The 25,544-nt window shown below is 39.5% G+C and overlaps 3 protein-coding genes across 4 annotated transcripts in view; all 3 read left to right on the plus strand.

The window, feature by feature from the left end:
- Positions 1-613: 613 nt before the first annotated feature.
- LOC111490257 (LRR receptor-like serine/threonine-protein kinase FEI 2) lies at positions 614-23,261 on the plus strand. Of its 2 annotated transcripts, XM_023138814.1 has the most exons (14): positions 614-633; positions 16,973-17,257; positions 18,334-18,469; positions 18,565-18,636; positions 18,760-18,831; positions 19,487-19,558; positions 19,699-19,770; positions 19,860-19,931; positions 20,730-20,836; positions 20,922-21,095; positions 21,173-21,505; positions 21,626-21,880; positions 22,000-22,133; positions 22,876-23,261. In XM_023138814.1, the coding sequence occupies exons 2-14, from the start codon at positions 17,026-17,028 to the stop codon at positions 23,098-23,100; spliced, it is 1,956 nt and encodes a 651-aa protein (XP_022994582.1). In that variant the 5' UTR covers positions 614-633; positions 16,973-17,025; the 3' UTR covers positions 23,101-23,261. The 2 variants fall into 2 exon arrangements, with proteins under 2 accessions (XP_022994582.1, XP_022994581.1); XM_023138813.1 differs by lacking the exon at positions 614-633 and having other exon boundaries at positions 16,929-17,257.
- On the plus strand, positions 6,975-15,589 carry LOC111490248 (ATPase 11, plasma membrane-type). Its single transcript, XM_023138799.1, has 21 exons — positions 6,975-7,292; positions 7,376-7,495; positions 7,574-7,672; positions 7,752-7,889; positions 7,970-8,104; positions 8,179-8,358; positions 9,225-9,431; positions 9,522-9,641; positions 9,744-9,863; positions 9,951-10,073; positions 10,155-10,259; positions 11,346-11,490; positions 11,572-11,736; positions 11,813-12,051; positions 12,130-12,162; positions 12,255-12,336; positions 12,423-12,583; positions 13,489-13,674; positions 13,744-13,926; positions 14,015-14,193; positions 15,105-15,589. The coding sequence occupies exons 1-21, from the start codon at positions 7,239-7,241 to the stop codon at positions 15,199-15,201; spliced, it is 2,871 nt and encodes a 956-aa protein (XP_022994567.1). The 5' UTR covers positions 6,975-7,238; the 3' UTR covers positions 15,202-15,589.
- Positions 23,262-24,155: 894 nt separating the features above from the next.
- LOC111490307 overlaps positions 24,156-25,544 on the plus strand; it is a 3,347-nt gene continuing 1,958 nt past the window's right edge. The window contains exons 1-4 of the mRNA XM_023138895.1: positions 24,156-24,822; positions 24,916-25,049; positions 25,133-25,280; positions 25,366-25,472. Coding sequence (XP_022994663.1) covers positions 24,513-24,822; positions 24,916-25,049; positions 25,133-25,280; positions 25,366-25,472 — 699 coding nt within the window. The 5' untranslated portion in view covers positions 24,156-24,512. The remainder of the gene's footprint in view (positions 24,823-24,915; positions 25,050-25,132; positions 25,281-25,365; positions 25,473-25,544) is intronic.

The raw sequence follows: 25,544 nt of genomic DNA on the forward strand, positions 1-25,544 counted from the left end.
TGTCGACTGCTATGATTTTTGGCAGAGTAGCGTTTCCCTTTCCTCTGTTTATTTTTTGGGGGAAATTTGTTTTAACTCTGTACTTAGTTGTGAGACAATTTTTAACCTCAAATTTTCAATCTCATTCAATTGAACTCTGAGCGTGAATAAGTGGTGAAATTAATGACATATGCTGTCTCTGTGAGGGTTGATTTTCCGGTTATCATAGGCTTTCTTCTTCCTCTTTCTTTTGGATTTGGCTATTCTGATTTTGGATCTGGGCATTGTTTGGGTGTTCTGTTCATGGTTGAGTCTGTATTTTTGTAGGATTTGTGTGTTTTGTAGCTTGATTTAGATGTTTTATTGTCTGATTGCTCTGTGTCTTGGTTCAAAGAGGTTGATTTCACCACTTATTCAATGTTAAGGTTCAATAAGATGAAATTGAGATTTGATTGTTAAAATTTATTTTAGAAAGAGTTGTCCTTGAGTTTTTAGATTTTGGGGAATGTAAATTATATCCAATTGGATGGTTTATGTACTTAGACTGAATGATTATGGTGATCCCATCATTATTTCCACTTTGTATACTTTCACTTTGTCATTATCATTAGGTCTCTGCCAGCATTCTGCCCTGTCTCTCTCTCTCTCTCTCTCAAATGAATTAGTTTACTAACTCCATGACGAGAATAGGACAAACTGAGCTTGATGACCACAGCACCTTTCACTTCTGAACTAACTACCAAAACAATGAAGAATTTAGGCTCAACTTTTTGGTTATGATGATTTAATATCTTCAATTATTGTTTGATTCATCTAAATTATTGTTCAAATGAACTCTTGATCGAGGATATATCTTTAAACTAGGTTAGTATGTCGAGGTTGGCTACTAATATGGTGGTATAATGTTATAGATAATAATCGATGTTTCTCATGTTCATTTTCTCTTATCATTTTCTTATGGTCCAATTCTATTTTCTGCTGCAAATCTTTGATTTTGTGTAATGTTTTGTAATTTAGAGGCAGGCTTATGTGATGGAAGAAGTATGAAAGAAAAAGGTCATTACTTTTGTGGGGAGTATTGAATTGGTACTATAATTAACACGGTTATGTCAGGTCAGGGCCATAAGTTTCTTTGTTGTTTTGGAGGATCAAAAAACATCCATGAATGGCATGTTTTGGTCCCCAAGTTCCCAATGGCCCCCAATTGGAGGACCACGTCCCACGTATAATACCCCTTATTCTGAAATGTTATATCAGAATGAGAGGTGGAATCTTAACACATTGCCAGCTTTCGATATGTCGTAAACTATAAATATACGAGCTGGGGTATAGTTTCTACATTAGAACCATGAGGATCAAAAAAACAAGCCACATGATAGAACAGGTTGGAGTTTATCGACGACTTGTTTGAGGGGAGCCAAACCTTTTTTCTTGATTCTCTTACTTACATTATAGGAATGATGATTTAACTACTGACATTTGAAATGGTGATTCGTACTTTTATACAGCTCATATTAGTGTCTGGTTTATCAGACTCAGAGGTGAAATCTTAACACATTGCTATCTTTTGATACGTCGTAAACTATAAATGTACAAGTTGGGGTATAGTTTCTACATTAAAACCACGAGGATCAGGAAACAAGCCACACAATATAACGGGTTGGAGTTCGTCGACCGACCTTATTGGAGGGGAGGTAAACCTTTTTTCTTGAATCTCTTATTTAAATTATAGGGATGATGATCGAACTGCTGACATTTGAAATGATAATTCGTGCCTTTACATAACTCATGTTAGTGCCTGGTTTATGTTTTACGCATTATAATGACATGTTAACTCGAGTGGGTCGAAAGCATCTCCAAAAACAGAATCTAGTCCAAGTTTGGTTGCTTTTCTGTGAGAGTTTCAGCTATTGTAAGAACACCTGCACCACTTCACACAGTTAATAATGTGTCTCCTTTTACCAAAACAGGGGATTGCTCCCCAAAAAAAAAACTGTCATGCTTCTTCTTCATTGAGATTTGGCATATCCATCTGACCAACTCATGTGCTCTCCCATCTTTGCTGCTACCCCAATCAGTGCTTTACCATATCAGAGTCAGTGATCAGAAGTCAGAATTAGCATTTGAAACCACCACCTACTCTTTCCACTCACAACTTAGCAAGTCATTCACTGATATATTACTCTACTTCACCAGCCCTAAGTTATTCTTCAAAGGTTGCTGTTATGGCCTAGAACATAGCATAGATAGCTGGTTAGCTTATGTATCATCGAACAAAAGATCCGATGTTTGAACCTTCCTTCTTCTACATTGGTGAAAGTGTGCGCACAATGAATAGACTAAGTAGAAAAGTAGGTTAGAATTTGATAGAACTTCATTAATAGCCTCTATAATTTGATAAAAATGTGAGGTCCCATACCAATTGGAGAGGGGAATGAATCATTCTTTTTAAGAGTGTGGAAACTTTTTCCTAGCAGATGTGTTTTAATAACCTTGTGTGGAAGTTCGAAATGAAAAGTCCAAAAAGGACAATATCTGTTAGCAATGGGCTTAGGCTGTAACAAATGGTATAAGAGCTAGACATTGGATGGTGTGCCAGCGAGGATGCTGAGCTTCGGAAGGGGGTAGATTACGAGATCCCACATCGATTGGAGAGGAAAACGAGTGCCAGTGAGGATACTGGGCCCCCAAAGAGAGGGTGGATTGTGAGATCCCACATTGGTTGGAGAAGGAAACGAAACATTCTTTATAAGGGTGTGGAAACCTCTTCCTAGTAGTCGCGTCTTAAAAACTTTGATGAGAAGCTCGAAAGGAAAAATTTAAAGAAGACTATCTGCTAACAGTGTACTGTACGGTTACAAAAATCTTCCTAGATAGTCTCTAGTTTTACCCGTTTTACCATTGGCAGTTGCAATGACAAGAGCCTTACACACATGTGTAGCTGCTTCTGCCAAAAAGAACTGAGCATTAAATTCAGCACCTTGAAATAAGCAGATCTTTGGAGGACCCATCTCTATCTCTCTCTCTCATGGGTTTGATATTGTTTCATAAATGGAAGGGGTTAGGCTGTTGCAGACTGCAGGGCATTTGAGAGGAAAAAAACAGAGACATTGCTATGAAAACAGCACATGTGAGCTGCCCCCTTCCCCCTACGGCCCTTGAAAGACCTCTCTCAATAATGAGATAACATTTTCCTCCACAGTTTGATGATGCAATAATCTTCATTTTTTTTGAACTGTTTTCATTTTCTTTTGTTCTTCTTTTCCAATTACTTTGCTTTTGTTTTGTGTGTTCATCATTTTCTTCATATATTTATGATATGAGACGGTGAAAAATGCATATTTGTTTATAAAATATGAGTGACAAGGTCTAAAGTAAAATCCCTATATTATAATGTTACGATATGTGGTCTAGAACATCGACGTAGATGTTACGAACTTTAGTTAGATTTCAACTTTTGTCTCGAAAGTTTAAATAATTAACTGATATATTATGCACATGAGGTCTCAACCAATGTGAGATTTCACAATCAACCCTTTAGAGACTAATGCACCTGGTGACTCTTATACTATTTTAACAGCCTAAGTCCACCGCTAGCAGATATTATTCTTTTTTGAAGTTTCCCTCAAGAGTGCTGACTCTTGTACTATTTGTAACAACCTAAGTTCAACGCTAGTAGATATTGTCCTTTTTGAGGTTTCTCTAAGTCTACCAGTAGTAGATATTGTCCTTTTTGAGATTTCTCTCAAGAGTTCTGACTCTTATACTATTTGTAACCGCCTAAGTCCACCGCTAGCATATATTGTCCTTTTTGAGGTTTCCCTCACTGCCAGCAGATATTGTCATTTTTTATGTTTTCCTCAAGATTTTTAAAATGTGTCTCCTAGAGAGAAGTTTTCACTCTCTTAGAAGGAATGTTTCGTTTTCCTCTCCAGCCAATGTAGGTTTTCATAATGCATAAAATTGACGAGATCGTGAACTTTCAAATTAAAAAAAAAAAGTTTAATATGTCAGGATCATGATCTTATAAAAAAAGAATACGAAAATAAGAGGCTCATAAAAAATGGCTTATAATTAAGAGGTGATTGTTTAGTATGAGATGATAAGAGAAGAAAGGATGATAAAAGATGGTGGGCATACAAGTGATAGGGTGTTGTACATGTGGGATTGGTGGAAGAAACAAACCTTAGCCTACTTTTTGGCATTTTTTTGGTTGTCATTATTCGAGATTTTTTATCGAACCATAGGAACTAAATTTTAACATTTTTCTAATTGCAGTGTCGTATGAGACACACCCAACGAGCCCTAGTTCTTGTAATCTTGGTCTAGCCTATGGACCTCTTTTTCCTGATCCAAAACAGAATCGATAAAACCCTAATTGAAACGTTATATCAATACTATACTTTCATTGGGGGACGCTAAGTCGCGGACTTGCGATTGTGCGACACTCACTTTTCAGCAACAAGTGTGTTGAGCTTATTCGTTATTACGTCGCTTACAGCCAAACGACGTATGCTCGAGCCTCTGGCTCCGGTTCAAGAAGAAAGTTTTAGAAAATGAGACCAGAGATTTCGAAAGAGAGTTTTGTAAGCAAGATTGAGAAATTGAAATTTATGTTATATGGGAATGTAAGTAAAAAGACAAAAACAACGGCTTACTGCATATAACTATAGGGTATTGAAGCCGTGTGGCAAGTATCACACAGATGTGCAAAAGTCTCTTCTCCTCTTAAACAAAATTTCTCATTGTTGTCAGCCAGAATTTTAACAGCATCCGCTGACGTCCTGCGTAGAAAAGAAAAGGTTTGCTTAATAATATGCCCACGGTATTTAAAGGAGCAAAAGCATGAAAAATAAAGAATCAGAATGTATATAAAAATGATTAAAAAAGAAACCAATATGTCGAGAATCAACTCAGAGTCGGCCAATCCCTATTGGTTGAGACCGAACAACTCCTATTGGTTAGAGTCAAAGCTGACTAATGACTGACACCCATCCGTGTTAAGCAAATTTCAAGATCTCAAAATACCAACATTAACGTTCCGTTTGACTATCATCAAGATATGAAACATAATTGAAGATAACAATTACCTCCGAGATCCTATTTGAACCAACTATAGATAGATAGAAGATAACAAACGCTCGTGAGCCATAAAATCGCTATCAAATAAAATTAACAAAATTCTTAATTTATTTATTATTATTATTTGTATTTATATGTAAATTGTAATGCAATATTCTTTTTTAAAAAATCAAATATTGAGGAAAAAAATCTAAAAGGATTGATAACAATGTCAAATTATGTGGTCCACAAGTCATAAATGATAATATAAATGCAATTGGTGACAAATATTTTGAGAAATGCCTATCCCTCGAATTGATATCACCACTCCTTTCTAACCGGTAGAGCGAGATAAAGTAAAAATAAGGTCGGGAATATAATCTCGGTCTTCAGCCCTATTTAGCTAATAGGGTAAAATCGCTCTCCACCCTTCTTTAGTTTCTAGCTTAAATGGAGATTCACTCCGGGGCGGGTCCTCACGGGTTAAATGGACGTCTCTGTCTACGACCCTTCAAAAGTGTATATAGTAAATTAAAAATTTTTACTGTCACGCCAAAAGCTGTAGACTTAGTAATAGTTACTATCATGTGATCAATTCACGACCCCATCATGATTGAATCCTGAGATTTTTCAACGTCCAAACAAAATATATATATATGAATGACGGACTAAATTAATTATAAAAGAAAATAATGACACCAAACTTATTAATGAGATATTTCAGCGGATATTTGTAATACAAAATTGGAATAGACTCACACGTTGCCTTAGCATAGCCAATTAATACGACAATAAATATATATTTTTTTTAATTTAATGTGACGTGAAATATTTGAATTTATGATATTTTGGTCATATTTTAGGTTAGTTAACGGAAGTTCGGTTTGCTTTAAAAAAATTCATCAAATAAAATAATAAAATAATATTTGTATATAAAAAAAATTTACTCTCACATTTAGAGATATCTATTTAACTCGTTCTCGAACTTAGTTGAGAGCTCCCATTTAAACGATGAATAGGAAGGAAGTTGAGAGAGTTTTCTTCGTTAAATGAGGCTGAGAATAAAAAATACAGTTCCTATCCCTGTTCCAACTAAATTTTTATCCGTCTTCCTATATATTTATATTTTTTTATTATTTTATTTAATTAGTACATATATAATTTTTAAGGACGGAAAATTATTGAAATTTGAGTTTTTAGAAATTATATTTATAACATTATTACATACCCAATGTTTTTACATTCTTTTTAATAAAAATAATTGAAAAATAAGAATTAATTGTAAAAAAATATATAAAAATGAAATAAAATTTAGCAGAAATAAAGATTAAAAGAGAAGGCAAGAGACTAAGACCGAGAAGGCTTCTTCGTCTCTGCTCGAACCTCTTTGCTCACATTTCTTTAAACACAAACGTATATCAATAATAATAGTAAAGTTCAAATTTTTTTAAAAAGGTCAAAATATTTAAACTCAAAACTATAAGTTTATCGATAATAATCAGTAGGATAATTTAACCATTAAAACATGTTTTCAGACAGAGAAATTAAAATAAAAACAAAAACAAACACTTTATCTAAGATTATACTAAAATTAAGAATGAAAGTTGTCCAAGGATTGTTGAAATGGAAACAAAACAAACATGTCAGTGAGCTGAGAGTACCAAGGATGTCCTGTTCTTACTCGACCAACTCTTGAAGGAAGCTGCTTCCTCTTAGGTGATTACACATATTCGCCGTTCATTTTTTCTTGTAGCTCGCACAAGTTCAAGTTCAATGTTCAAAATCTCTTTCAATTCTTGAATTCATTGAACTTGAACCAAGTTCATGGTAAATGGGGTTCGCCAAAAGCCTTCCCTTTAAAGCAAATTGTGTATTATTGAGTAGTAAATGAACCTTTTGGGTTTTTTCTTTTTTTTGTTCTCTTTTTGGTGCAGGGACAATGAAAGGGTCGGACTGTAGCTGACTCTCCCACTGCCTCTCAACCAAAACGCTCATCTTTGTTCATTTCCTCTGCTTCTTGGGAACTTCACGTTGGTGGGTTGCCCTCATTTTCGATTCTAACAGCTTTTCACTAATTCAAATCAAATTTTTAGCATCTGGGTGTACGTTTTTTGTTCATTTGAGCTTGTTCTTGTTGCTGTTCTTGGTGTTCTTCTAATGTTCTTGTGACAGAGAAGGGTAAGGAGTAAGAGGAAGACATGGGGGACAAGCCGGAAGTGTTGGAAGCTGTGTTGAAGGAAGCTGTGGATTTGGTAACAGATCTGAATATTTTGAAGCCCTTTTGATGGTTTAGCTGTTTGTTTAAGTTACCTTCATCTCATTCTCTTGATTACAGGAAAATATTCCCATTGATGAGGTTTTTGAAAACCTGAGATGTAGCAAAGAGGGTCTTACAAGTGAGGCTGCTGAGGAACGTTTGAAGATTTTTGGGCACAACAAGCTTGAGGAAAAGAAGGTAATGCTTCAATCTGTTCAAAACATTGCGTTTTTTTGGGTAATTTTCTTTGAATTTGTTGGTTTTGTATGGTTTTAGGAGAGCAAAGTGTTGAAGTTCTTGGGGTTCATGTGGAATCCTCTATCATGGGTTATGGAAGCTGCTGCTATTATGGCTATTGCACTTGCAAATGGAGGAGTAAATGCTTAGCTACATGGTGTTTTGTTTATGTTTCTTTGATGTTTCATTGTTCTGAGGGCTGTTTTCATGTTTGTAGGGAAAGCCCCCTGACTGGCAAGATTTTGTTGGTATCATTACCTTGCTTATCATCAACTCGACGATTAGTTTTATCGAGGAAAACAATGCTGGAAACGCTGCAGCTGCGCTCATGGCTCGTCTTGCTCCTAAAGCTAAGGTATCAGAGATGAATACTATACCTTGTTGGCTTAGTTCATCTTTGTTTTTGTGGTGATATTTAGTTGAATTCTGTGGAAGGTTCTTCGAGATGGACGGTGGAGCGAGCAAGATGCTTCGATTTTAGTTCCTGGGGATGTAATCAGTGTTAAACTTGGAGACATTATTCCAGCTGATGCTCGTCTTCTTGATGGGGATCCATTGAAAATTGACCAGGTTGGTAACCAACCGTGATATCTGGAGATTGTAGCCTGTTATCTCTGTACTAAGTTTGGCTTTGGGCTTTGTAGTCTGCTCTTACAGGTGAATCTCTCCCTGTAACGAAAGGTCCTGGTGATGGTGTTTACTCTGGTTCTACTTGTAAGCAAGGAGAGATTGAAGCTGTGGTCATTGCTACTGGTGTGCACACCTTTTTTGGTAAAGCTGCTCATCTTGTTGACACCACCAACCAAGTGGGACACTTCCAAAAGGTAAGAAGACGAGTCGTTGTGTGAGATCCTGCATAGGTTGGGGAGGAGAACGAAACGCCATTTATAAGGGTGTGGAAACCTCTCCCTAGCAAACATGTTTTAAAACCTTGAGGGGAAGCCCAGAAGGGAAAGTCCGAATAGAACAATATCTGCTAGTGGTGGACTTGGACTGTTACAAAAGGTAAAGAGCCAGACATCGGGCGATGTGTCAGCGAGGAGCCTGAGCCCCAAAAGGGGGTGGACACGAGGCAGTGTGTCAGCAAGGTCTCCCGAAGGGAGTGGAATAGGGGGGTCTCACATCGATTGGAGAAGGGAACGAGTGCCAGCGAGGACGCTGGGTCCCGAAAGGGGGTGGATTATGAGATCCCACATTGGTTGGGGAGGAGAACGAAACACCATTTATAAGGGTGTGGAAGCCTCTCTCTAACAAACACGTTTTAAAACCTTGAGGGGAAGTCTAGAAGGCAAAGTCCAAAGAGGACAATATCTGCTAGCGGTGGACTTGAATTGTTACAAATGGTATCAGAGCCAGACATCGGGTGATGTGCTAATGAGGAGGCTGAGCTCCAAAAGGGGGTGGAATTGGGGAGGGGGGGGGGGGTTCCACATTGATTGGAGAAGGGAACGAGTGCCAACGAGGACGCTGGGTTCCCAAAGGGAGGTGGATTGTGAGATCCCACATCGAGACCTCTCTCTAGCAAACGCATTTTAAAAACCTTGAGGGGAAGCCTGAAAGGAAAAGCCTAAAGAGAACAATATCTACTAGCAGTAGGCTTGGGCTGTTACACGTTATATTACTCGATCTTCAGTTCATGTGTTTTCTTTTCTCAACTGTCTTATTTCCATTACTGTTACTCTCTTTGTAGGTCTTGACTTCCATAGGGAACTTCTGCATATGTTCCATTGCTTTGGGAATGGTAATCGAGATCATCGTCATGTACCCAATTCAGGACCGTGATTATCGTCCCGGGATCGACAACCTCCTCGTGCTACTCATTGGGGGAATTCCCATAGCCATGCCTACAGTTCTCTCTGTAACAATGGCTATTGGATCTCATAGGTTATCCCAACAGGTTGGCTTAGTTCTTTATAGCCTTCCAGTTGAACATAGTATATAATACAAGTTATGTGATAGCAATGGAATCATTTGATATCGATTTCAGGGCGCCATAACCAAGAGGATGACTGCCATTGAAGAAATGGCAGGCATGGATGTTCTTTGCAGTGACAAGACAGGAACACTGACATTGAACAAGCTAACAGTTGACAAAAACCTCGTCGAGGTTCGCCCCGGAGTTGCTTCTTGCTTGTTAATTGGACATCTCTTCCTCCGAGGAGCGTTTTTATCATTTGTTTTTTAACTTTATGTCTAAATATAACTATAGGTTTTCACTAAAGGGATAGATGCAGACACTGTGGTTCTAATGGCTGCTAGAGCATCAAGAACTGAAAATCAAGATGCTATAGATACTGCTATTGTTGGGATGCTAGCTGATCCAAAGGAGGTAAGTTATCAATATCCCAATGAGTACTGATTCAAAATGGCTATTGAAATGTTTTAAGTGTTCATAGCATCTTCCTTGCTTCCAAAGGCACGAGCTGGCATTCAGGAAGTTCATTTCCTTCCTTTCAATCCTACTGATAAGCGAACAGCATTGACTTATGTTGATCATGAGGGTAAGATGCACAGAGTCAGTAAAGGTGCTCCAGAACAGGTGAAGTGGCTGCTCTATTGTGTTCTTGTGCAAATATTGTCTCTAGATTACTAACTATTGGTTCCTGTCAATCTGTTTTAGATTCTGAATCTTGCATACAATAAGTCAGAGATTGAGAGGAAAGTTCATGCAGTGATTGATAAATTTGCTGAACGAGGACTGCGTTCACTTGCTGTAGCATATCAGGTTTGTGAACGATTACTGTTAGATTTTGTGAGATCCTACATTGGTTGGAGAGGGGAACGAAGCGTTCTGTTCAAGGGCGTGGAAACCTCTCCCTAGTAGACGCATTTTAAAATCGTGAGGCTTATGGTGATATGTAATGGGCCAAAGTGGACAATATATGCTAACAGAGGGCTTGAGCTTGGGCTGTTACAAATGGTATTAGAGCTAGACACTGAGCGGTGTGTTAGCGAGGACACTGGTCCCTAAGGGGGGTGGATCGTGAGATCCCACATCGGTTGGAGTGGGGAACGAAGCGTTCCTTATAAGGGTGTGGAAACCTCTCCCTAGCAGACATGTTTTAAAACTGTGAGGCTGACAGTGATACGTAACAGGCTAAAGCGGACAATATCTGCTAGCGGTGGATTGTGATATCCCACATATTGGAGAGGGGAACAAAACATTCCTTATAAGGGTGTGGAAACCTCTCCCTAACAGACGCGTTTTAAAACCGTGAGGTTGATGACGATACGTAACAGGCCAAAGCGGATAATATCTGCTAGCGGTGGGCTTGGGCTGTTACAAATGGTATCAGAGCCAGACACCGAGCAGTGTGTGCTAGTGAGGATGCTGGCCCCCAAGGGGGGTGGATTGTGAGATCCCACATCGGTTAGATAAGGGAATGAAGCATTCCTTATAAGATTGTGGAAACCTCTTCCTAGTAGACGCGTTTTAAAACTGTGAGGTTGACGGCGATACGTAACATGCCAAAGTGGACAATATTTGCTAGCAGTAGGCTTGCACTGTTACAAATGGTATCAAAGCCAGACACCGAGCGGTGTGCCAACGAGGCCACTGGCCTCCAAGAGGGGTGGATTGTGAGATCCCACATCGGTTGGAGATAGGAACAAAACATTCCTTATAAGAGTGTAGAAACCTCTCCTTAGCAGACGTTTTTTAAAACTGTGAGGCTGACAACAATACGTAACGAGTCAAAGTGGACAATACTTGCTAGCGATACATAACGAGCGAAAGCGGACCACTATGCATCTTTTTTTAGCCTAGCGGTTAACTCATCGTTGGTTATGTCCTCTGTTTGTTTCATATCAGGAAGTTCCTGAAGGAAGGAAAGAGAGTGCTGGAGGTCCTTGGCAATTCATGGGCCTCTTGCCTTTGTTTGACCCACCAAGGCATGATAGTGCAGAGACAATAAGGAGAGCTTTAAATCTAGGCGTAAATGTGAAAATGATTACAGGTACATTCCCACATTTTCTTTGTGTTAGTCTCATTGGGTTTGTCTAACTTGTTGGTTCCTTTACCTTGTTTCTTTCATTAGGAGATCAACTCGCTATAGGCAAGGAGACGGGGCGTCGGTTGGGGATGGGAACGAACATGTATCCATCGTCAGCTCTACTAGGACAAGAAAAAGACGAGTCCATTGCTGCTTTACCTGTCGATGATCTTATCGAAAAAGCAGATGGTTTTGCTGGTGTATTCCCTGGTATTTCTTCACTAATTGCCTTTAAATTCTTGGTGTGTCCTTCCATATGCATCACCATGATATCTCGTTGATTCAGAGCACAAATACGAGATTGTAAAACGCTTGCAAGCTATGAAACATATATGTGGGATGACTGGCGACGGAGTGAATGATGCTCCTGCACTTAAAAAAGCTGACATCGGTATAGCTGTAGCGGATGCAACCGATGCTGCTCGAAGCGCTTCCGATATTGTTCTTACAGAACCTGGTCTCAGTGTTATCATCAGCGCTGTTTTAACCAGTCGAGCTATATTTCAAAGGATGAAGAATTACACGGTAATGTGTTCTTTGTGTTTAGCTACGAGATCTTATTTGTTCTGATTCTGACTCATGTTTGATCTTTGTCCATGCCAGATTTATGCAGTTTCCATCACAATACGTATCGTGGTAAGCTCTTAGGACACATATTTGAAAATCTGCATCTGTTCTTTCCTGCCATGCACTGAACGACGAATTACGTTTGATTTTGTTCGTTGCAGCTTGGTTTCATGTTGCTGGCCCTCATTTGGAAATTCGATTTCCCACCATTTATGGTGCTTATCATAGCTATCCTTAACGATGGTTCGTTCGAAGTTCCTCGAGTTGAAGCTAATTTATGTTACTTTTTTGACTGTTTATGGAGATTCATCAGCATAACCAATGTGTAGGCACAATCATGACAATATCAAAGGACAGGGTTAAGCCATCTCCTCTCCCAGATAGTTGGAAGCTGGCTGAAATTTTCACTACTGGCATTGTTCTTGGCAGCTACTTGGCGATGATGACAGTCATATTTTTTTGGGTGTCGTATAAAACCAACTTTTTCCCGGTAAGATATCTTAATCTTTTGAAGATTATGTGGGATAAGATTATGTGTGAGATCCCACATTGGTTGGGGAGGAGAACGAAACACCCTTTATAAGGTGTGGAAACCTCTCCCTAGCACACAATGTTTTAAAAATCTTGAGGGAAAGCCCAAAGAGGACAATATCTATTAGTGGTGGATATAGGCTGTTACAAATGGTATTAGAGCTAGACATTGGGCGATGTGCCAACAAGGAGGCTATTCCCTAAAGAGAAGTGTGTCAGTAAGGACGTTGGGCCCTGAAGTGGGGTGGTGGATTTGGTGGGGGTTCCACATCGATTGGAGAAAGGAACGAGTGTCAGCGAGGATGCTGGGCCTTGAAGGGGGGTGAATTGTGAGATCCCACATCGGTTGGGGAGGAGAACGTAACACCCTTTATAAGGTGTGGAAACCTCTCCTTAGCAGACGTGTTTTAAAAACCTTGAGGGAAAGCCCAAAGAGGACAATATCTGCTAGCGGTGGGTTTGGGCTGTTACAAATGGTTATCAGAGCTAGACACCGAGTGATATGCCAGCGAGGAGGCTGTTTCTTAAGAGGGGTAGACACGAGGCGGTGTGCAAGTAAGGACGTTGGGCCCCGAAGGGAGGTGGATTTAGTGGGGGTCCCACATCGATTGAAGAAAGGAACGAGTGTCAGCGAGGACGCTAGGCCCTGAAGGGGGTGGATTGTGAGATCCCACATCTGTTGGGAAGAAAAACGAAACACCCTTTGTAAGGTGTGGAAACCTCTCCCTTAACAGACGCGTTTTAAAAACCTTGAGGGAAAGCCCAAAGAGGACAATATCTGCTAGCGGTGGGTGTAGGCCGTTACATTATGAACTGAACTTCTTCTGATTTATGCTGATTCTATGCATTTTGCAAAACTTTCAGCGAGTCTTTGGGGTACCAACCCTTGAAAAAACAGCTCATGATGACTTCAGGAAGCTAGCCTCAGCTATATATCTGCAAGTGAGCACTATCAGTCAGGCACTCATTTTTGTTACTCGATCACGGAGTTGGTCCTACGTCGAGCGTCCTGGGCTGTTTCTTGTCGTGGCATTTATAATTGCTCAGCTGGTAAGGGGAGATTTGTTTGAAACGTTTCACTTGTAAGAACACACTAAGTTTAGATGTGTTGATGAACAGGTTGCTACTCTTATTGCTGTGTATGCTAATTGGAGCTTTGCTGCCATTGAAGGAATTGGTTGGGGTTGGGCTGGTGTCATTTGGCTCTATAACATTATCTTTTATGTTCCTCTTGATCCTATAAAGTTTGCTATCAGATATGCTTTGAGTGGAAAGGCTTGGGATCTCATGCTTGAGCAAAGGGTACTAAAATTTGCATTGTTTCTTGTAGTAACTTACGAAAGTTTGTGTGTTATGCATCATTTGGTTTATTTGTTTGTATTGTTTATAGGTTGCTTTCACAAGACAAAAGGATTTCGGTAAGGAACAACGTGAGCTACAATGGGCTCACGCTCAAAGAACGTTGCACGGTTTGCAACCGCCTGATACGAAGATGTTCACTGAGCGAACTCACTTCACTGAACTCAATCATATGGCTGAAGAAGCTAAAAGAAGAGCGGAAATTGCTAGGTATGCTTCAAATGCTCGTGTGTCGGTAGTTTGTGTTAGGAATTACGAACCTTCGTAATGGTATGACATTGTCCACTTTGAGCATAAGCTCTCGTGGTTTTACTTTTGGTTTCCTCGAAAGGCAAGATGTATTCCTTACTTATAAACCCTGATCAACCCCTTAATTAGGGGATGTGAGACTCCTCCCCAACCATCCTAAAAAATTCTCTCATCGAACAAAATACACCATAGAGTCTCCCCTGAGGCCTATGGAGCCTTCGAATAGTCTCTCCTTAATCGAGGCTGACTCCTTACTTATAATTAGCCAATGTAGGGCTCATCTCCCAACAATCCTAAAAAATCTCCATTCGAACAACGTATATCATAAAACCTCCCATGAGGCCTATGGAGCCCTTGGACAGTCTCCCCCTAAATCGAGGCTCGACTCCTTACTTATAAACCCCATAATCAACCCCTTAATTATCCGATTTAGGACTCCTCTTCCAACAATCTTAAAAAATCCTCCCCTCGAACAAAATGTACTATAGAGCCTCCCTTGAGACCTAGGGAGCCCTAGAGCAGCCTCTCCTCAATCGAGACTCGACTCCTCTATAGCCCTCAAACAAAGTACACCCTTTGTCCGACACTTGAGTCACTTTTGACTACACTTTCGAAGCTCACAACTTCTTTGTTTGACATTTGAGGATTCTAACATAGCTCTGATTCCATGTTAGGAATCACAAATCTCCACAATAGTATGATATTGTCCACTTTACTCTCCCAACAATCCTCAACCATTCGTTACTTTTATTGTTTTCTTGGAAACTCGAACATCATCGTTTGTTCGACATATATCTATGTCCGAGCATATGAGCTAGTTTAAGTTATCATATGCAGCTGCCAGTTCAGTTTTATTTCATGAATTTTTGCAGATTGAGGGAACTCCATACACTAAAAGGTCACGTCGAATCAGTCGTTCGATTGAAGGGTCTCGATATCGAAACGATTCAACAATCATACACCGTGTGATGGGATGTCCAACACTGTAAAATACTCTGTTTTGTAGCTGTATGCTGACTGCTGGTATTGAGATGAGCAATTGGCATATGCTATCTGCAACTTAAAGAAGGATGAAACAGCATTTTACTTCTGTTCTTGGCTTTTTGTTTATTAGCATGTTAGACGACTGTCATTTTTGACGTTTTCTATGTCGTATTTGTCTATTTTCTATTGCTGGACTTAATATCTGGTTATGCACGGTGTCATGGTTATGCTTGTTCGGAGCATATTGTTCATGACCATATGCTTGTTCCGAACCATTTACCTTGTTTCGTTGTATAACTCGCCACTTTTTGATATCTATACCTACCAAAGGCTATTTGTCTCGTAATGTATTATTGGAGGGTATGACTGGTTGTTAAATCTTCCTATCTCGATTATATACTATCGATGTTGTCTCAACAATATTTTCCAAAACTTTCCCTAACTCCGTTTTCTAGCGTCGTTTTCCAAGATGGAGGTAGAGGCCATGAAATAGACTAATTGTGCCACTGACGATCTAAGCTTGAGTTGGTTGACTTACTCAAGCGTGAAAGCAAGTGTCATCATTTTGTGAGTCCTAAACAAGTGTGATTGTGAGACGCCAAAACCTATCACGATTCTACTATTGACATCATGTACCTTCTTTCTCCACTGCTTATGTTAAAACAGTAAATATTGCATACCCGACAAATGAAATTGACCTTCCAATGCTTCTCGTGTTGTATGTCAACCTGAGAAATGGACGTGGAAGCTTAAGAAATGCCCATGAAAAAGAATCAAGGTAACCTATCATCCACATACTTGAAAATTGAAGTTCTTAGGACAACATGACTCACACACTCGATCACAATCGAAGGTATATATATATATATGGTTCAGTTTACTATATAACTATCTACTCGTATGTATAACCATCGAGTAAACTATAAATAAACAACATGCTCCATAACCTAACATAAGCAGCATGCTCTATAGCCTAGAAAAATATGAAAAGTTATAGTTATGATTTTTATGAACGAGCTTTAAGCTCTTTCTAAAAAATAATAATAAAACAACTGCAACGTATAAAAAAAATGAAAAATTATTGTTTTATCCCTTAGAATAATTTTTATTTAGCCCATCAATTTCAAAATATTAACCGTCAAATTGAAATATTATAGTCGGTTTAAAAAATATTTTTAACTTTTAAAATTGTTCCAAAATATCTTTAAATTTTTTAAAAATATATTAAAAACACATTTTAATTTTTTTAAAAAAATTAAAAAATACATTTATTATTAATACCATTTACTTTCTAAAATAACATTAAAATGTTTAAATATAATCGATGAGGATTGATTTGCGGGTTTTTTTTTTCATGTGTTGACGGTAAGATATTTTTTAAAACTTTTTTAATATTAATATGGTGGAGTATTCGTTAAATAAAATACTAACCGTTCTTATAACAACCTAACCGTAACAATATTTTAAAATTTTAAATATATTATTATTTTAAAATAAAGATGTGTTTGAGACAAGATAAAATTATAAAAAAAAAAATAGAAAAGGCAAGGATATCCTGTGGACGTTTCCACTGCACGCACAAAATGTAAGCAATATCCATGAAACGCGTGTCCCCTGTTTGGAGCGAAGTCATGATCGAGGTAAAAGCCTCTCAAAATTAACTTTTGAATTTCTCGTTGCGTTTCATTTGCACAACTCTCAATGCCCACTTTGAAAAAAGCCTGCCACTCTGCTCATCAAATGCAGGAAAGTAATTTCTCTCTCTCCCTCTTTCTCTCTCACCTGTTCGAATGATTATTCAGTTTAATAATGGCGTCTTCCTCCTCCCATTCCCCGTTTACCACTTCCCCAAGCTTCCTTCCTACTCCAACCTTTACCCTTTTTATCATCACAATGAAACCCTACTCTTCATTCTTGTCTAACTCAGCAGCGGCCTCCTCAATGTGCAAGGAAATTCAAATGGGCATGTTCGTTTTGGCTTTCTCATCCATTTTGCTATCGACCCTTTTCGGTTCTTGCACTCTCGCTCTTACCCCAGATGGTAAATCCCCGTTTTGGGGCTTCCCCTGCTTGATTTCCTTAACTTGTTCTTCTTTTTTTCATGTGGGTATGCTGGAGAATGATGTTGTGTTCATGATTTTGAACCAATCAAATAGAATGAGTAGCACTAGCTGTATCTTGACGCTTTGTTGTGGCATGTTTTTCGTTTCATTTGAATGATTATATTAGTTTTCATCGCCTTCTCCATGTTCGGTTAGGAATCACGACTTTTCGCAATGGTATGATATTGTCCACTTTGAGCATAAACTTTCATGGCTTGCTTGATCATTCTTCGAACAAAGTATACTATAGAGCCTCCTCTAAAGTCTATGGAGCCCTTGAACAGCTCCCATAAATATAGGCTCTACTCCTTTCTCTGGAGTCCTTGAACATAGTACACCATTTGTTCGACACTTGAGTCACTTTTGAATACACATTCGAGGCTCATAATTTCTTTGTTCGACACTTGAAGATTCTATTGACATGACTAAGTCGATGGCATGACTCTGATACCATGTTAGAAATCAAGACCCTCCACATTGGTATGATATTGTCCACTTTGAGCATAAGCTCTCATGCTCATACCAATGGAGATGTATTTCTTATTTAGAAACCTATGATCATTCCCTAAATTAACCAATGTGGGACTCTCTCCCAACAATCCTCCCTATGGAGCCCTCAAACATCCTCCCCTTAATCGAGGCTCGACTCCTTTCTCAGGAGTACTCGAACATAATACACCTTTCGTTCGACACTTGAGTCACTTTTCACTACATATTCGAGCCTCACAACTTCTTTATTCGACACCCGAGGATTCTATTGACATGACTAAATTAAAGGCATGACTCTGATACCATGTTAGGAATTACGACCCTCCACAATGGTATGATATTGTCCACTTTGAGCATAAGCTCTCATGACTTTGCTTTGGATTTTTCCAAAAAGTCTCATACCAATGGAGATGTATTCCTTATAAATCCACGATTGTTCCCTAAATTAGCCAACGTGGGACTCCCTCCCAACAATCCTCAACCGTTCATTCTCATTGTTTTCATTTTCAAATCCTCTATGGCATAGGACTAGCGTTGTTGGAAATTAGAAGCGCTTTTAATGATAGCAAAAACCTCCTTGGTGATTGGGAAGCTTCTGATGAGTCGCCCTGCAAATGGACTGGTATATCTTGTCACCTTGAGGACCAACGGGTCAGCTCAATGTATGTCACTTTCCATCTTTGCCTTCATTTTATTTCAGGGTTGTGTGCTTTCGTCTCTTAATTGATGTTTTGATGTTTGGTTTGGGATGTTTCAGTAACTTACCTTACATGCAACTAGGAGGGATTATTTCTCCTAGCATTGGTAAACTCAGTAGATTACAGAGACTGTAAGTCCTGCGGCCATTTCTTCCTCATATTTTCCCTCCTCAGAGTAATATGATGGGCAAGAAGCTGAAGTTTAGAGCTTATTTGATCTTACTTCTCCTTCTTCACTTTTGAATGTTAAACAGGGCACTTCACCAAAATGGGTTACATGGATATATTCCTAATGAAATCACTAAATGTATTCAGCTAAAAGCTCTGTAAGTATAGAGTGTTCCTACGACTAGTTTCAGGGGAATGAAGCATTCCTTATAAGGGTGTGGAAATCTCTCCCTACCAGACGCATTTTAAAATTGTGAGGCTGACGACGTTATGTAACGAGCCAAAATGGACAATATCTATTAGCGGTGGGCTTAGACTGTTACAAATGATATTAGAGCCAGACATCGGGCGGTGTGTCAGCGTCCTCGTTGGGCTCCTAAAGGGCTGGATTGTGAAGATCCCACATCGGTTGGAGAGGGGAACAAACATTTCTTATAAGGGTGTGGAAATCTCTCCCTCGCAGATGCGTTTTAGAATCGTGAGACTAATGGCGATACGTAACGGGCCAAAATGGACAATATCTGTTAGTGGTGGGCTTAGGCTGTTACAAATGGTATCAGAGCCAAACATTGGGCAGTATACTAGCGAGGACGTTGGGCCCTCAAGGGGGATGGATTGTGAGATCCCACATTGGTTGGAGAGGGGAACGAAACATTCCTTATAAGGGTGTAGGAACCTCTTCCTAGCAGACGCGTTTTAAAATCGTGAAGCTAATGACGATACGCAACAAGTCAAAGCAGACAATATATGTTAGCACTTGTGTTGTTACATAAACATTCATCCAAATTTATTTTTTTTTTACCATTTTTATAGGTATTTGAGGGCTAATTATCTTCAAGGTGGTATACCATCAGATATTGGTAGCCTTTCTGCTCTTACAATACTGTAAGTTTTCCTGAATGTTTGAAAAAATGTTACTTGGATCTTCTTTTGGTACTGTTCATTTGCACTAAATTAGTAAGATCAGGAACTTTTCTTTTTATTTCATTGTTATATATCTTCTCAATATTGAGTTTCAAATGTAGGGACTTATCAGGCAATTCGTTAAAGGGTGCTATTCCATCATCCATTGGTCGTCTCTCGCTTCTGCGCCATCTGTAAGTTGAATAGTAGCTGTGGCACAACAAGAGTTCACTTAACACTTATACTTCCTGTGGTTATATCAATGTTTCCATTTCATTTGCAGGAATTTGTCCACAAACTTTTTCTCTGGGGAGATACCTGATTTTGGAGTTCTAAGCACATTTGGAAGCAATTCGTGAGTGATCGAGTCACATGTATTCTCCAAAATTTACATTCATACCAAGTTGTTGAATCATCTATGAAATTGTGATATACATCTGGAAATCCGGGTTAAAACTTGAATATTGTGTGAAGTTCGTTGGGATTATATTATGGGATTGAGTGTTGGGGATTGTTGGGAGGGAGTCCCACGTTGGCTAATTAAGGGAATGATCATGGGTTTATAAGTAAGGAATACATCTCCACTGGTACGAGGCCTTTTGGGGAAACCTAAAGTAAAGCCATGAGAGCTTATGCTCAAAGTGGACAATATCATACCATTATGGAGATTTGTGATTCCTAACATGGTATTAGAGTCATGTCCTTAACTTAATCATGTCAATAGAATGTTCAAATGTCGAACAAAGAAGTTGGGACCCTTGAAAGTGTAGTCAAAAGTGACTCAAGTATCGAACAAAGAGTGTACTTTGTTTGACGGCTCTAGAGAAAGGAGTCGAGTCTTAATTAAGGGGAAGTTGTTCGAGAGCTCCATAGGCCTCAGGGGAGACTCTACAATGTACTTTGTTCAAGGGGAGGATTGTTTTGGATCGTTGGGAGGGAGTCCACATTGGCTAATTAAGGGAATGATCATGAGTTTATAAATAAGGAATACATCTCCACTAGTACGAGGCCTTTTGGGGAAATCTAAATTTAAGTTATGAGAGTTTATGCTCAAAGTGGACAATATCATACCATTGTGGAAATCCGTGATTCCTAACATTCAATGTCTTGTCTTCTGAGATTGTTATATTCATAGTTAAGTGTGTAACTGCAGGTTTGTTGGCAATCTAGATCTCTGTGGTCATCAAGTTAACAAGGCCTGCCAAACCTCGTTGGGATTCCCTGCAGTGTTGCCCCATGCTGAAAGCGATGAAGCTTCAGGTTAGCTTGATGAACAACGACATTTCATCTTGAATCACTTTTTTCTCCTTGTAAAACTTAATAGTTCTTCCTTGATTTTCTGTAGTGCCTGTGAAAAGACCTTCACACTACATCAAAGGAGTATTAATTGGTGCAGTGTCCACCATGGGAGTTGCATTTGTAGTACTCGTTCCATTCTTGTGGATTCGTTGGCTATCGAAGAAGGAACGAGCTGCGAAACGATACACAGAAGTCAAAAAACAAGTGGTTCACGAACCAAGTAATCCTCGGTTCTCGTTGCAGATATTGTTTTTCTTTAGTATTGTGCAACTGATGCTAAACCTCAATGTACAACAGACACAAAACTTATTACTTTTCATGGCGACCTACCGTACCCGTCATGCGAGATCATCGAAAAGCTGGAGTCACTAGAGGAAGAAGACGTTGTTGGTTCAGGAGGATTCGGGATCGTGTACCGAATGGTCATGAACGATTGTGGGACATTTGCTGTTAAAAAGATTGATGGAAGCAGAAAAGGTTCTGACCAAGTGTTTGAGAGAGAGTTGGAGATTCTGGGTTGCATCAAACATATAAACTTGGTCAATTTGAGGGGTTATTGTAGTCTTCCAACTTCAAAGCTTCTTATCTATGACTTCCTTGCAATGGGCAGCTTAGATGATTTTCTGCATGGTATGACATTAACATGGGTCCATCTTCCATCCTTTTTCGAGTCGTTCCACTCTTTTAGTGCCGAGTGTTTTCAATATAACGTATAGAGCATTATCGTTTCCTTTTCCTTATCTAATGCAGAACAGGAATCAGAAAGACAACCTTTGGATTGGCGAGCTCGTTTAAAGGTAGCATTGGGCTCTGCTAGGGGGATTGCATATTTGCATCATGATTGTAGTCCAAAGATCGTGCATCGTGACATTAAATCGAGCAACATTCTTCTTGACGAGAACTTGGAGCCTCATGTATCTGACTTTGGACTAGCCAAGCTTTTGGTTGATGAGGATTCTCATGTCACAACTGTTGTTGCTGGAACATTTGGTTATTTGGCTCCAGGTGCTCATTAGTTTTACCTCATTTATTCGTTTTTAAAAGAAACTTTCGATACGATCGTTCGAGAATGATTTGAAGTGTTTCCTTACTCTTAAATGGCTGACTTTGCTATGTCTATGTAGAGTATCTACAAAGTGGGAGGGCGACCGAAAAATCCGATGTTTATAGCTTTGGAGTTTTGTTACTCGAGCTGGTGACTGGGAAGAGACCAACTGATCCATCATTTGTAAAGAGAGGCTTGAATGTTGTTGGTTGGGTAAGCTCTAAAAATGCATCTTTCTGCCCAAAACATTACTCTTTATGGTTCTATAAACTTTCTACGATGGTACCGTCGAGGATCAATAGAAGCAAATGAAATTTGAGATCAATTTTGTTCGAGAAAATTAATTTTTTTCAATGTTCGAGACGGCAAATGTAATGACCCAAGCCCACTACTAGCAAATTTGTCTTTTTTGAGTTTTCCCTTTTGAGCTTCCCTCAAGATTTCTAAAACGTGTATGCTACGGAGATGTTTTCACACCCTTATAAAGGGTGTTTTGTTCTAATGTGAGATCTCACAATCCACCCCCTTCAGGGCCCAACGTCCTTGCTGACACTCGTTCTCTTCTCCAATCGATGTGGGACCCCCAAATCCACCCCCCTTTAGGGTCCAGCGTTCTTGCTGGCATCCTGCCTCGTGTCCACCCCTGGGGGGCTCAGCCTCCTTGCTGGCACATCGTCCGGTGTTGGCCCGGATACCATTTGTAACGATCCAAGCCCACCGGTAGCAGATATTGTTCTCTTTGGACTTTCTCTTTCGAGTTTCACCTCAAAGTTTTTAAAAACGCGTCTGCTAGGAAGAGGTTTCCACACCCTTACAAAACACTACTATTTATGGTTCTAAAAACTTTCTAGCAAATGAAATTTGAGCTCACTTTTGTTTGAGAAAATTAGCTTTTTCAATGTTCTAGACTGCTAATGTATGCACAGACATGTTAGAACATGATGATTCATTACAGATGCACACATTATTGGGAGAAAACAAAATGGATGAGATAGTCGACAAAAGGTGCAAGGAGGTCGATGCCGATACAGTCGAAGCAATCCTTGAAATAGCAGCCAAATGCACGGATGCCGACCCAGACAATCGGCCATCGATGAGTCAAGTTTTGCAGTTTCTAGAGCAAGAAGTCATGTCACCATGTCCTAGTGATTTCTATGAGTCTCATTCTGATTATTCTTGATACTTTCTGTAACTGCAGTCCTTGAATATTTCATCTCTCTCAATGAAATATGCAGATCATGGAGTTTGATGGTTAGCCTAGCTCTGTCTTGACTGGTAAGTTATATATAATGTATGGTCTTGTAGAAATAAAATTGTGTATGATATTGATTGATTTCTTTCCGTAGTTGTTAGCCGATATCGTTTTCGTTGGACTTTTCCTTAAGGCTTTTAGAATGCGTCTACTAGGGAGAGGTTTCTATACCCTTATAAAAAAGGTTTTGTTTCGTAATTCTCCCCAACCGATGTGTGATCTCACAATCCACCCCAATTTGAGGCCTAGTGTCCTCGTTGGCACTCGTTTCCTTCTCCAATTGATGTGGGACTCCTCAATCTACCTCCCTTTGAGGCCGAGCATCCTTGCTAGCACAACGCCTCATGTCTACCTCCTTCGGGACTCAGCTTCCTCGTTGACACATCGTTCGATGTCTAGCTCTGGTACCATTGGTAATAACCAAGTTGACTGCTAGCAAATAGTCTTTTTTAAGCTTTTCTTCAAGGTTTTGGTTTTTAAAACGCGTTTGCTAGAGAGAAGTTTATACACTTTTATAAATAATGTTTCATTTTTATCTCCAATCGATGTAGTATCTCACACTTACTGAATTGTGTCAAAAGTGTTTCTGAGTTTAACTCCAAAGGACAAAAGTAAGGTATAAAGCCACCTACTGCCACTGACTTACTGCTGTATTCTTCTGTTCTTGACTGTTTTTTTAAAGTCAAATCTGTAACAGGGGCTGACAAACCCATCTGCAAGAGAATCTGTATCAGACTCCTGCCCCACTCGGTTGAATTCTATGTAATGTAATCCCTTTACATTGATGGAATGTTAATATTATTTTGCCTATTTATAGTGGGTAAACGGTTATCAATGGTAAAGCTATATCGGGTAAAGTTATATATAATAAACAGCTCTAATGTAATCCCTGTATTACTTTCTGTATTCTCTCTCCTATTTTTTTTAATGTTAAGTTGTTGGGCTATCTAACATATTTGAGTAATTTTAGATAAGTACAAGCACGATAGAAAGGGAGCGGCTGTTTGGTTTTTAATGTTTTAGAAGTGGCAACGACACAGAACTGGAGTTGTCTCTTTCTGCTAATGGCTTTCTGACCTCTTCAAAGGCCAATCTGTAACACAGCTTCGAGTTTTTTCTTTACAGACCTCTGTGTTCTTCAGAACTTTCCCAAATCCCCTTTGTCAGATTCACGTCTGAATTTACATTGCATGCCATTATTACTCTGATAATATTCTGTTTCTTTTCCATTTCTATATCGCCGACACTTTTTGCGTCTTTTGTCGGCCAAGCATCCAAGATAACGTTTGGTTGAGCTAGAGCAACAGTAGCTTGGAGGTGGGTCGAGGGTAAAATCCAGTATGAGTCTGGAATTGAAGACGATTCACCACCATTTCTGCCGCCGTAGCCGCCGCCATTACGACTGTCAGCAGCAGTTTCAACCCAGTTCGTTCATTTCTTTGCTGCCGAATTACCATTTATTGAATGGGAAACAAGGGATTTCAGCAAAATGGTCCGTTGGGCTGCTGAGAAGACGAAGTGGCGGCGGAATTAGTCGCCGGAATGTTGTGGTGGTGTCCAGCGTTGGTGGTGTCCCGATTTCAGATGGGTCGAAACCAGACAAAGGCTTTGTTTCTCCTCCTCTCAGTGACATCCTTTGGCCTTCTGCAGGTTAGTTGATGAACAAAAAAACCCTTCTGAATCATAATCTGTGAGAATTTCTTCATCAAACCCATGCCGTGAAACTGAAATTCGATGAAACAGGGGCATTTGCAGCGATGGCAATACTGGGGAAGATAGATCAAATTCTAGCGCCGAAGGGGCTTTCTATGACAATTGCACCATTAGGCGCCGTCTGTGCCGTCCTGTTCGCGACACCCGCCGCCCCTGCCGCTCGAGTACTCACCCTGTCTCGAATTTTCCTGTTGCTTTGGTTACTATAGTCTTTTGCTGAATTGGGTTTGTTTTTTTTGTGATGCAGAAGTACAATATCTTTGTGGCCCAGATTGGTTGTGCAGCAATTGGGGTTTTGACGTTAACTTTCTTGGGGCCTGGATGGCTGGCCAGAAGCTCTGCTCTTGCTGCATCCATGGCGTTCATGATCTATACCGGTTCAACGCACCCACCAGGTTGAAATCATGGCACCTCAAGCTTTGAGAATCCATTGTTGTTTGTTTATTTGTATTGGGTTTGATTTGATTGTATTATGAACAGCTGCGAGTTTGCCGATTCTGTTCATCGATGGAGCTAAGCTGCATCATCTGAATTTCTGGTATGCTCTGTTTCCGGGTGCCGCTGGATGTATAATCCTCTGCTTGATAGTAAGTTCTCTCCCTCTCTGGAATCTTTCAAATTCATGGGTTTTTTTTTTTTTTTTTTTTTTTTTTTTTTTT

Source organism: Cucurbita maxima, unplaced genomic scaffold (assembly GCF_002738345.1).
Source record: "Cucurbita maxima cultivar Rimu unplaced genomic scaffold, Cmax_1.0 Cma_Scf00015, whole genome shotgun sequence".
NCBI classification, from domain to species: Eukaryota; Viridiplantae; Streptophyta; class Magnoliopsida; order Cucurbitales; family Cucurbitaceae; genus Cucurbita; species Cucurbita maxima.

Coding starts and splice junctions, on each gene's coding strand:
- LOC111490248 (XM_023138799.1), top strand. CDS start 7,239: ATGGGGGACAAGCCGGAAGTGTTGGAAGCTGTGTTGAAGGAAGCTGTG. Junction 7,496..7,573: donor ACAAGCTTGAGGAAAAGAAG/GTAATGCTTCAA, acceptor GTATGGTTTTAG/GAGAGCAAAGTGTTGAAGTT. Junction 11,737..11,812: donor TTTTGCTGGTGTATTCCCTG/GTATTTCTTCAC, acceptor TCGTTGATTCAG/AGCACAAATACGAGATTGTA.
- LOC111490257 (XM_023138814.1), top strand. CDS start 17,026: ATGGCGTCTTCCTCCTCCCATTCCCCGTTTACCACTTCCCCAAGCTTC. Junction 18,637..18,759: donor CTCAGTAGATTACAGAGACT/GTAAGTCCTGCG, acceptor AATGTTAAACAG/GGCACTTCACCAAAATGGGT. Junction 20,837..20,921: donor TGAAAGCGATGAAGCTTCAG/GTTAGCTTGATG, acceptor GATTTTCTGTAG/TGCCTGTGAAAAGACCTTCA.